Below are 12,629 nucleotides of genomic sequence, written 5' to 3' on the forward strand. Positions count from 1 at the left end.
GAATATCATTGGTTATACATGTATGCGGCATATAAATGCATTTTTTTTAATGAACACAGTGTACAGTGTACATGTAAAGCACAATGTGTTGGACATGTGGGCCTCACATGCTAGATGTTAGACGACTTCAAATGCTAGTGCAAAAGACAGAATGTTACGCAAGTTTCATAACTTAATTCACTTTAACGGGCCTTTCTGGCACCGTAAAACACAGCACTACCAACGCCAAACCATTTTGGCCGTTTAGTTTATATGCTGGAATGAAAGAGGGCATAGAAGTGATGTAATGAAATGCAAAACATTTTCTTTTCAATTGTAAAACAATTTGGGTAAAAACTTTCTGGTGAGTTACAGCCTCAGTCGTGCTGCTGTTAGCTCATATTTTCTTCGGAGTGAATTAGGGCTTGTACATCAATTTAAAACGGTTAAATATGGAGAATAACCATCGTTTGTGCATGGATATCGTTCAGTGGAGATAGTAAAGCTGAATATCATGATAGAGAGCAGATAGTTAATGTATTATTGATATTTTTACAGTATTTCTAAACTTCGGATGGTCCTTAATTTTTTTAAACGTGTGAAAATCATTGGAAAGTCACTGGATATCAGTATGTCAATTGAAAAAGTGTTACCTCAGGGGACTGAATAAGTTGAGGTGTTTATCTTAGTTAAGATGGGGCCTGAAAGTTTGTGCCATATTGGATTTCTGAAGTTGTCCAGCATTTAACATTCCTTAATACGCTGGTGATCTATCAAATGTCTGTGTGAACAGACAGGTGACTGAGACACAAATCTCACACAACCTCATTCAATGCAGATCCCACTGGTCAATGCAGTGTTCTCTAGCCTCTATGGGATGTGGCAAAGGCTATGGGACATGATACTAGTTCCTGTCCCATTTTGTCATTTCAGTATGTATAATCTCACCAGTAGTGTGGGAACATGATGGAACACAAGCATTAAAAAAAAAAAAGGTATTCATTCTAAGTAAGATTGTTGGAAATGCAATATCTAGAGTGCAGTTATATGTATCATCCTTTTTACTAAACTAAAAGAAGTATACAATTTTTTTTTTGTCTAATAACAACAGATGTGACTGAACGTTTAATGGATTCATAATGCTCATGAATGTCACGCCTATACTGGTCTCTCCCTGATTTCTTTTAACTTATTTATCTTGTGTTGAAATTCAATAAGTGTATAACACATTTATAATATGAAAAAGCAAAAAGATCCATGAATCATATCTGTATCAGATTTGGCACGTTCACACAGCCATGAAAAATCAGATCTGAGTCACACTGAGCAAAAAAACTGGGTTTAAGTCAGCTCAGCCTCTAATGGGAACGTAGCTTAAGACACAGGCCTGCTATGCGAAGCTAGAGCATCATTGTGAACCTCTACAGTCAGGCGAGTTCATGAAATGAGGCTGCTGTCCAAGTATTAAGCTCCAACATTCAAGCTTGACTTGACAAGTTTGTAGCAGACCACACAGACTTTATGGAGGAACGGTTTATGGTCATATGTAACAAAGACTGGGCTGTGTGGCCCTAATGACCAGATGCATGTTTGAAGGAGTACAGAGCAGGCATTTCACCTCAAGAACACAGTTAGAACCGTTAAGCATGGCGGTGGTAGCAACATGATTGTAACAATAAAGACAAAGAAGGGTTAATTAAAGATTCTTCAGCATAATCATCAGCTGGACCACTGAAACTTGGGTGTTACAAAAGAACAACAGAAGTTTTACCCAGAGTTAGTGTTGATCTTGGACTGTGGCCCCACTGAATAGTTTCAGTGAAAGGTCTACACAACCTTAAATAAAACATTCTAAAAACACTAACCACTTCCTCCCAATAACCATTAATGAAGCAAACTGTTACAGCCTGAGCCTACCGAGCAAACAGCCCAGACCTCGAAACACATGTTCAGCAGATTTCTAGAACGACAATGGTGTTTGGTGGAAAAAAAGGAAAAATGAGAGAGAGAGGGAGCTACTATACTCTGCAGGAAACGGAAAGGGTGTCAAACGGGTCGGAATCCAGCTCTAGACCACAGAGCAGAGTGGCATTCCTGCTCTCCGGTGATAGCTCTACCTGCCGCTCCAGCCTGACCACAGCCATAATGAGTCAAAGCAGGCTCGGGCGAAACAGTCCTCCCAGCACTGCAGCGCTGGCTTCAGCCAGGACTTTAATGTGGTTAGTGCTGCCAGCTGTGAAATGTGCACAATAAGTGCAGGTTTTTTTGGGGTAAGACATGTGGGCAGATCTGAATCACCACAGAAAGGTTTTACAGCTATATTAACCCCCACTTTTACACGACGACTTTTGCAAAACTTGCAAATGTTGCAGAGCAAACAAATTAGCACTAGCAGGTGCAACATACTTCAGCACGGTTTAAGAGGCAGGACAAGCACCACGTAGTAAAATGAAAACTCAGAAAGATTAAAGAGTAAATACAATTTATTATACTGTACAATCAACAGGCCCGTAAAGGTTGTACCGGTAATTATTATTAAGTGCCCATCATCCAGCCATGTCCTGGTGATACCTGCATGCCAGGTGTAGAGCATGGCATTAATGAGTGTTTTGTGTCCGGATAGTATCTGGATTGATTTTATTAACAGAATTTACTATAAATCAACATCTCAGGAAAGGTTGTGAATACTCAGAGTCCATCACTAGAAGAAGAGCTTTCCAATGGAAGCTTTTTCAGGATCCAGGAGCGCAGGAGCTCCAGTTCTGCCCGACAGAGCTGGTGGTTGAGTCCAGGAAAAGAATGGAAAGATGTAGTCATGCCAGCCTTCTTCAACAGAGAGCTGGTCTCCTCTCCCCAGGAGTGGGACACCAGCTCATCAGCTGTCCCGTGACACTGGAGCAGATCTAGTAAGGGATGCTGCTGCTGCTTTGCATCTTCAACAGCCTGCACACAGATGGAGAATAAGCTTTACCTCAAGCAGGGCTGGTATTTTTGGAATTTGTTATTTTTAGAATTTTGTGCTGGACCACAAATTGCAGGCAAATTCGAGAACAACACGCCTCCAAAACCAAGAGAGACGTGCACGGACGCGTCACGTGGTGCACCCAAATTTGACCACAAGACATAATAGGTTCAGTAAGTAATAAACTCAAGCAAACAAAATATCTCAAGTGTTTTTTTATTCCAGACAAAAGAACAAGCAAGGGCCATAAACAGGCCAATCAATGTGGAATTTAGGTTAGCATCCCTCAAACTGTCAGTGCTTGTCTTTGAAATGCAACACGCCTTTTCAAGGCTAACCGCAATGAATTAACTCCTTGTGGTATGAAGTCTATTACGTTACAAGGAAAAAGAGTTTACCTGATATACAAGAGAGTCCTTGTTAAGGAAGCTGGACAGTGCGAAGACTCCAGCAATGTCCTGGTGATACCTGCACGCCAGATGTAATGCCATGGCTCCACCCATCGAGAAGCCACCTAGTACGACAAAAAATGATTACAATAATGATTCTCATGAAAAGTTTTCAGGGCCTGTTTATACCTGGAATTGTGTCTGGATAAGATATATTGTGACCGGATTCTGCTTTTACCAGATTAGATCTGCTTTTTTTTTCACGGTTCTGCATTAAAAAAAAGCACATTAACATGTACATCATTATCTTTTTACTTCCTGTAAACAACAGTTCCTCTTCAAAGTTCATGTCCTGATCCTGGAGACATTTCAGAGTAACAATGGGGTGATATAATGTGGTGGAATAATAGATTTTTTTTGCATTCCTGTAACAGCTCCAGGTGTGTGCCATATTGTATCGTATATGATGATATTGTGATAATATTTGATACAAAAAGAAATCTGTATCATATGACGACAGCAATGTTCTATTTTGAATGCTGTCTGTCCTGTGTTTGTTTTGCTGTTTACTGTGAAGTTTGTAAAGCTATTTTTTTGTTTGCATTTTATATGCATGCAATAAATATTCTGTACTTTAGTATTGTCATAGGTTTTTTGTTACATTACAATGTTTATTTAGTTAAACTATTATTTAAATTTTACTTCTTTTAATTTATTACAATATAGCTCATTAATTTAGCTTTTTTTCACTTGCCTGATAGAATTTGGTCACAGAGAATGCATTCCCTTCACTAATATTGACAAGTGACAAGTGACAAGTGAAATCCAAAAGTGACCTGACTTAACAAAAGGCATATTAATTCTAGGTGTAAACAAGGCTCTCAGACTACGAAACTGGTTCTATTTACTGGTACTGTGAGTGACGACTGACGGATTCATTTTTCAACATCAGGCAGAAAATCAACATCTCCAAAACAGCTGTGTTTAATTATGGTGCATGGCTGTGATATGATGATTCATCTACTGGAAAAGTTAAGTGACAAATCTGTGCCCAAAATACACAGACAGCTACATTCTCAGAAATAGAAAAGACTGCGCATGAGAACCCAGAAGCAATTACAACAAATTGTCAGAGGTGTTGAAACACAGCTGTGTTGTATGAATCTAACAAATCAAATGGATATGGAAACAAACTCATACTTGTGCTACTAAGCAAACAAAACACATGAATAAAATACATGAGTCTAATTTCATGTTTACTACAGTAGCCTGAGCTGTATCTTGGCAGCCTGAGCTGACTGAAGCAGAAACAAAACAAAAAAGGGCAAAGAAAATGAAAGCTAGTCCTTAGTTCCACATCATCAAACCTCCATTTCTCTGGAACCTTTTCACGAGCCTGTCCTTAATCTCACACATCTGGGCAAATTTGGGCACTGAGTGCACATCTGGGAAATCGCACAAGAAGCCATCACTCTGTCAGAGTGGGTAGGTGGAGCTGTGCTTGAGAGAGGATAGATGGAGTTTACATGTTCTCTAACTGTCAGACAGGGATGACATGAGCATTTGTGATCATTTGTGTCCCAGCAACTCTGTTTTAATGAACTACAGCTCAACTAGGACAGCTCTGCTTCTTTTCCACTCGAGCGCGTCTCTCCTAAAACCTCCATCTTCATCTCCGTCTCCAGCTTTAGATCTCCACATGGATTCTACCTCTTAGTTGTTTGGCTAGAAGACTGTTGCATGTGTGTTTGATACCTCATTTCTCCAGGGCTTTTCCCATGGATCAGCACACCTAAAAGCCTGAAAAACATACACAATAGCCTAGGGCCGCCCTCTTGAAAAACGTTTTCCATGGAAAGTTCTGGCGCTTGTCAGTCCGTCAGCCCGGGAAGTGGACTCAGGGTACAGACCACTTCGTTTCTCCAGCGTGCGGAGTGACTCCAATGAGTATTTATAGTTAATGACAAAATGTTATGATTTAGGAAGATAATATTTCAGCAGTCTCACAGGAACATGTGTTTTTTGAATCAGTTTTTCTGGAACCGAGTTCAGGGGCTTTTCTGTCCTTCCACACAGGGCCTTTCACACAAAGCTTTGTTTTTTCTCCACTTTTCACATTTTACTCAAGCATTTCTGGCTATATATGTGCTTCTTGCCTTGACAGTTAACCATTCCCCAACTGTTGTCACCGGTTTCACCACTGTGCCAAAGCTTACATGCATAACCTCTGCGTGACTTATCCTTCGTACGACCTCCTGCACATTTCCTGAGGGAACTTTACCTGGACTAGGCTATGATTCTCTCTTACAGCACTATTTCCTGCCACTTTTATTTCACAGTGATTTGTGTGTGAACCTGATAACTCAAATATTTTGAGACAAAGCTGTGCAGAAACCTGAGAATCTCCCAGAAATTCTTTATTAAGCCCAATACTGGCAACATATGAAAGGGACGAGAAATCTGATCAAGTTTCTTTCTCCACAACAAGGGAGAGACGTAAGAGCAGTGGCCTGAAACTCTACTTAATTTGGAGCAAGTGATGTGTGAAGGTGTGTAAGGCAATAAGGGCGAGGGAGAGGGAGATAGGATGATGCAGTGAGATAGATAGAGAGAGAAGGCTTTTAAAAAAAGTCATACCGATAACCATCCTGTGCTTTGGTACACCAGCTCGAATCTCATCTTGGACTACGGCCCCTAAATTACTGCACATTTCTTCAATAGATTCCAAGTGCTCCGGGCAGTCACGAGAGATTTTGTGACGATCAAACCACACGTGAGACAGTGCCCCATGCATGGGTGTGTATGGCCTGAAAAGACACAGGTAAAGGTCAAGGTAAAAGTTTATCTGAGAATATGGGCAAGAAAGCTTAATCACAATTATTAAATAAGACACAAGATGAATGTGGTAAAGAGACTAGGACTATACAACCATGTAAAAAAAAAAACAATTACGGAGCTTCCCACATCTGTATGATGTGTCCTTTCTACAGTCTGCCCTCTAGTGGAAGCCTCCAGTTACACGTGTTGCACATAGGCTAGTATGTTCTCAGTTACATTCACAATGCAGCCAGTTGTCTATGTGAATGCATAGGCAAACAGCAAGTATGATTCTACCCTTAAGGTGCTTACACACTGCATGCGGTAGGTGCGTCACGGTACGCTGACCCCCAGAGGATTCAATTGTTTCTCTAGCGGTAGAGAGCTTCGGTGCTGCGCTGCAGTAAGTGGTGAGTTTCCCCGTCCATAACCACGCCCCCATCACGCTGCTGCTCACCATGGCAAAAGTTCAACATGGTTCAACTTTGACCTCGTGGCAAGTGTTAACTCTTGCGACCAGAGAAAAACTGTTGTCCAACAAACAGTAAACACGAACAAGTGGCTGTCATTAACGATTAGTGAACATCCTTAGCTTTACATCACTTCTCTATGCTCATATAGAGACAACAGAAGGAAGATCAGAATCAAAACTTATTCTGAGGCTGAGAGACAGATACAGGTCTACAGAGGCTGCAGCAACTCAAAACTACAAAACTCTGGTCGCGGACGTGACAGGTTTTTAGAAAACTCTGTACTAAATGTATTAAAACAAAGAGCCAGAAACACGAAACATCTCAAATTTATTTCACTGCATAATAAAGACGGTAAATAGTAAAACGTGCTACAGCATTTAAAGCTGGTTCTGCTCTGTTCTGCTGGGTTAGTGTTTTCCTGCTGTAACACTCTTAGCTCTCCTCAGTGAGGGCACTTAGTTCATTAGTAGGCTCAGCTGTGTGTAATATGCTGTAAATTAAACTTACGGCCACTGGAGTTCACTGGAGTCCCCTGCCGATCTCTGCAGCTGCGCTGGGACGTCAGTTTACTCCACTAAACGCTAGCATTTTTCTCATTACGACTCTTAAACGATCTCGAAATTCAGAGGATCCAGTGATGTTTAGGAGGAAAATGTATACTGAATAAAATGTACAGGGTTCAGAACTTTTTTTTGCAACAGAATGCTATAGAGGCGAGTTTTTGAAAAGCCCATTCATTTTCCTTCCAAGTAACATTATGCTCGAACTGCAAAACAAATATTTTACTTTACTTAGAAGACTTGGCTTACAAATAAGCAGGAAGTTGGAAGTGTCAGCTAATATTGTCAGCGAAAACATACTGAATAATTTATTTTTTCTTCCAATATTCAATTCAGTAATCTTGAACAGTACTGCTGTACTGAATAAACACAGCTCTAAGTGATATTATTCACCAAACTAAATGTCTAAAGTTTAAACATATCAGGATTAAATACCTTGATGGAGCTGTGGGGTAGATCACTCTTATGTGTTCAAAAGCCATGTCCTGTGTCATCACGTCACGAACCCAAGCCCGTAGTCCCTGCCCTGTGTCTCCTAACATGTTAAACAAAGGGGCAAATTAGTGTCTCCTAACATGTTAAACAAAGGGGCAAATTAGCTCAGCACAATGCAATATCAGCATTAAAAAACTAACAAAAAAAAAACAATCAAAAACATACTCTAATGTAATATATTTGTACTTGCTTAAGGTACATTCTATTAAACACTATTAGATCATATTCAAGTAATTTGGTTGTGTACGTTGGTACAAAAATGGAATACAATATACATAATAACAAAAAAGTCTGAATAGTATATCACGGAAATAAAACCCCTTAAACTCACATATAGCTCCAACATGCAGTTGGAAATGCAGTTACCTTCTTAATGTAAGTGCAAAATAAACACATAATAAATATCACAAAAATGGAGTGTCATTAATGTGCAAATTAATCTGAATGATATGGAAGTGAATGTAATAATAATGTAGTATTACAGATTTCAGTCTAACTGTCCACTAACGTTACATGTAAACATGTATCAGGAGTAGTCAGAAATGAATAAGAAATGGAAATTAAGTCTGAAGTCTGAAGAGACTTTTTACAGAATCTCTAAGCTAATCATAATCTATCACACAAGCAAAGCTTTCTACAGGTTCATAATATATTAAACACTCCACAGACTGTGAGACTGTTTTAACACACGACAGGCAGGTTACTGCTCCAGTTAAAACCTCTGCTGTGTATGAAATAATAGAGGTGTGCCAAAAAATCGATTCACATAAGAATCTTGATTCTCATTTACTACGATTCAGAATCGATTTAAAATGTCCCAAAATCGATTCTGAGGGGCGGGTTTTAGACTGATTTTGGGCTGGGTATTTTTGTTGGACCTGGCAACCCTGGGGATAGCGCTTGTCCTTTCAAACGGAGATCTTCCAGACACACACAGAGCGTAGGTGTTTGAGAATCACCGGTAAGATGGCAGAACAAGCACTATATTACATTAGATTAACGTGTAGTTTCAATGTTTTATGGCAGAATGCTTCATAACAAGCATAAAAAAGATCGCTAGTAGTTAGTTTCAGTAACTGTTAGCTAGCTAACTAGCTAACTTTCCAGTTCCACCTTAAATAACGCTACAGGTGGCAGCGGGCTGCAGCATTTAAGGCGGAACGGAAAAATACAATAAGCTAATCAGAGCTAATTTCAGCTCCTCATCACAGAGGAATTAAGGAATGGACAATATTAATTAATTTCTCCACCTCCTGCCCCCTTTCTGAAGAAATACAACGACCTTAAATTAACTAGTTAATCAGCAGCTGCTCCTGAACTTTAGCGCTCCACTGCTATCATCACATCAGCCCAGCAGCGTCACCTACACACCACCGCTAGTAGCCTGGTAATAAAGCAGTGTTATTTATTATTTATTTATTGTTCATTAACGTCATTGTGATATCCCAGTGATTCCTCTGTCACTGAGGACCCACATTCCTGCACATTTTATTGTTTTTGTAACACATTACCTGCTCCAGGACCAGTGTATATTATGGAGGGTTTTTTTTCAATAAGATTCATAAGCCAGAAGCAGAAATTTTTATAATTCAAATCGTTTTGAATCAAAAATCGATTTTGAATCGAATCGTGGCCCCCAAAATCGGAATCGAATCGAATCGTGAGATAGTAAACGATTCCCACCCCTATGAAATAATCAGTGAAAGTCTTGTATAATACAGGCTGCTGTTTCAGGGAGGTGAGTAAATAAGATTTCCACTCTGTTTCTCCAGTGAACTCCTTTAAACAGTAAGAGCTGCTGCGCTCTTCAGTCCTCAGACTGAGAGAAACACGGGGGACAGAGCTCGACTCGTCCAGCAGAAACTACACTCCAGCTCTTAAATCCTCTTATAATCAGAACACAGACACCTGAGCCATGAAGGAAAATGACTGAAGCGGAGTGTTTCCCCGTCTGAGACACAGCACACCTCCGCAGTTTCTGTACAGCCGCCATTCCGAGACTTTCTCACATCTCGCGATATCTGGAGAAGCACAGACTGGGCGCTCAGAGCGGATTCGCTGATCTATAGATCATGTGCTCATCAACTGCGCGCTGTGAATGGCTTGGAGATCTGTGGCAGAAACTCTTACGATATATCTATTAGCAAATATTTACATAAAATTATTTACACTACTTTTGGTAAATATGCATATTTGAAAATCCAGAAAAGGATAATTTTTTACAGCAAATTCTAGCATTTATAGCTAGAATAAAAGTATGAAAAAATCAATAAAACTCAATAATAATACTTTATATCATAGTAAAAAATGGTGCTGAATTGTGTAAATTAGATCACTGAAGGTAGCTGCTATTTTAAAAAAGCTATTATAATTGGAAAGTTATTAGGATTTATAATTACCAAAGTCACATTTTTTTTATTTAGTTATAATAAATCTTAAATCTCACTCTTGAGGGGTAGACTCAAATGATCTGATCACTTGAGAGTAAACCACAAGCAGTCAGCATCACAAGGAGATGATTTAGGCAAAAAAGAGAGTAAATTTTGCTAAATAAAACAAATGAACTGTTTTGGGAAGGAAGAGATATACTATTATATTAGAAAAAAACACTGTACAGGTCCATGAATATGTTCATTTTAGAAAATAAAAAGAAATCATGCTTTAATTTAAACAGAACATGCATTTTTAGCGTTTTGTTTTCTATAGATGATGGATCAACCAGCTCTAAGCAGCTAGACCAAGATGGTCAACCAGATAATCCACCTTTAAACCAGACTGACCAGCTCAAAATCTAAGCTGTTTTTGTCTAGAAATTTAGAAAGAATATTTTTGTAATTTGAAATTCCAGCATGGTCAGCTCAAACTGGTCAAGGACTAGCATAGGCATATGCTTTTATTTGAGTTTGATAATTTAGCTAGTCTACAAACCTGACCAAGTCAAAGTCAAAGTGGTTTTTATTGTCATTTCAGCTATATACAGAGTACACAGTGAAACGAAACAACGTTCCTCCAGGGACCATGGTGCACATAAACACAGTGTAGACAGAACAATAGTGCAACAGTACAAAAGTGCAGACAGACAATACAACACAATACAGACAAAGAATAATAAATAACAAGACAGTGTGCAAATTATGCAGTGTGCAAAAAGTGTGCAAAAAAGACCAGTGAGGTAGTAATTACCTCTATTACACAGTGTGCAATAGAGTCCAGTGAGGTAGTAGGGTTTTTAGTGCTTTCCATTTTCTGGGGTAAGTGGGGTAAGAGTGTGTGTGCATGTACAGAAAAACCATCAGTTCAGTCTCTGCAGTTGAGGAGTCTGATGGCTTGGGGGTAGAAGCTGTTGCAGAATCTGGTCGTGCTGGACCGGATGCTGCAGTACCTTCTTCCCGAAGGCAGGAGGGAGAACAGTTTGTGTGAGGGATGAGTGGGGTCATTCACAATGCTGGTTGCTTTGCGGATGCTGCGGGTGGTGTAAATGTCCGTGATGGAGGGGAGAGAGACGCCGATGATCCTCTCAGCTGTCCTCACAATACGCTGGAGGGTCTTGCGGTCAGAGACGGTGCAGGTCCCAAACCAGGCAGTGATGCAGCTGCTTAGGATGCTCTCAATGGTCCCTCTATAGAAGAGTGTGAGGATGTGTGGAGGGAGACGGGCCTTTCTCAGCTTCCGGAGGAAGTAGAGGCGCTGCTGGGCTTTCTTGGCTGTAGAGCTGTAGAGTGGGTGTGTTGTGCTCTCCTGAAGTCAACAACCATTTCCTTTGTCTTGTCCACATTCAGGTGAAGGTTGTTGACTGTACACCAGTCTGTCAGCCGCTGCACCTCCTCTCTGTATGCTGACTCGTCGCCTTTGGTGATGAGACCCAGCACGGTTGTATCATCGGCGAACTTGATAAAGCTGTTAGAACTGTGTTTTGCAGCACAGTCATGAGTCAGCAGGGTGAACAGCAGAGGACTCAGGACACTGCCCTGGGGGGCCCAAGTGTTCAGTGTGATGGTGCTGGAGGTGCTGCCCCCGAACCGGACTGACTGGGGTCTCCCCGTCAGAAAGTCCAGGATCCAGTTGCAGAGGGGGGTGTTGAGGCCGAGCGAGCTTAGCTTCCTGATGAGGTTCTGTGGGATGATGGTGTTGAATGCTGAACTGAAGTCTATAAACAGCATTCTGACGTAAGTGTCCTTCTTCTCCAGGTGGGTGAGGGAGAGATGAAGGGTGGTGGTGATGGCATCGTCCGTGGAGCTATTGGGACGATACGCAAACTGCAGGGGGTCCAGTGAAGAGGGCAGTCGTGTCTTGATGTTCCTCATGACTAGCCTCTCGAAGCACTTCATGATGATGGGTGTAAGTGCAACGGGACGGTAGTCATTGAGGCAGGACACTGTGGACTTCTTCGGCATGGGAACGATGGTGGTGGACTTAAGGCACGTTGGGACAGTGGCGCTGCACAGGGAGATGTTGAAGATGTCCGTGAGAACATCTGTCAGCTGGTCTGCGCACTCCCTGAGCACTCTGCCGGGGATGTTGTCTGGTCCTGCAGCTTTTCGTGGGTTGACTCTGCGCAGAGTGTTCCTCACATCCACTGCAGTCAGGCACAACACCTGCTCGTCCGGCTTGGGCATGGTCTTTCTCACCATCGTGTTGTTTTGTGCCTCAAACCGTGCATAAAAGTTGTTCAGGGCATCAGGGAGGGAGGCATCACGTTCACAGGACGGTGGCATTGTCCTGTAGTTGGTGATTGCCTGGATGCCCTGCCACATACGCCGCGCGTCACCCGTGTCCTTGAAGTGGCTGTGGATTCTCTGGGCGTGTGCGCGCTTTGCCTCTCTGATGGCTCTTGACAGGTCGGCTCTCGCTTTCCTCAGGGCCACCTTGTCACCCACTCTGAAGGCGGAGTCGCGGGTCCTCAGCAGCGCACGTACCTCAGCAGTCATCCAAGGCTTCTGGTTTGGGCGTGTAG

General features: G+C 41.5%; 1 protein-coding gene across 1 annotated transcript; it reads right to left on the bottom strand.

Annotated features, from left to right (window-relative positions):
• Positions 1–2,444: 2,444 nt before the first annotated feature.
• On the bottom strand, positions 2,445–9,693 carry lyplal1 (lysophospholipase like 1). The gene is made up of 5 exons (XM_007251801.4): positions 9,584–9,693; positions 7,616–7,715; positions 5,968–6,137; positions 3,340–3,455; positions 2,445–2,922 (listed from the first exon to the last, which is right to left on the bottom strand). The coding sequence occupies exons 1-5, from the start codon at positions 9,666–9,668 to the stop codon at positions 2,668–2,670; spliced, it is 726 nt and encodes a 241-aa protein (XP_007251863.3). The 5' UTR covers positions 9,669–9,693; the 3' UTR covers positions 2,445–2,667.
• Between the last annotated feature and the right edge of the window lie 2,936 nt (positions 9,694–12,629).

Source organism: Astyanax mexicanus, chromosome 6 (genome assembly GCF_023375975.1).
Source record: "Astyanax mexicanus isolate ESR-SI-001 chromosome 6, AstMex3_surface, whole genome shotgun sequence".
Classification (NCBI taxonomy): domain Eukaryota; kingdom Metazoa; phylum Chordata; class Actinopteri; order Characiformes; family Acestrorhamphidae; genus Astyanax; species Astyanax mexicanus.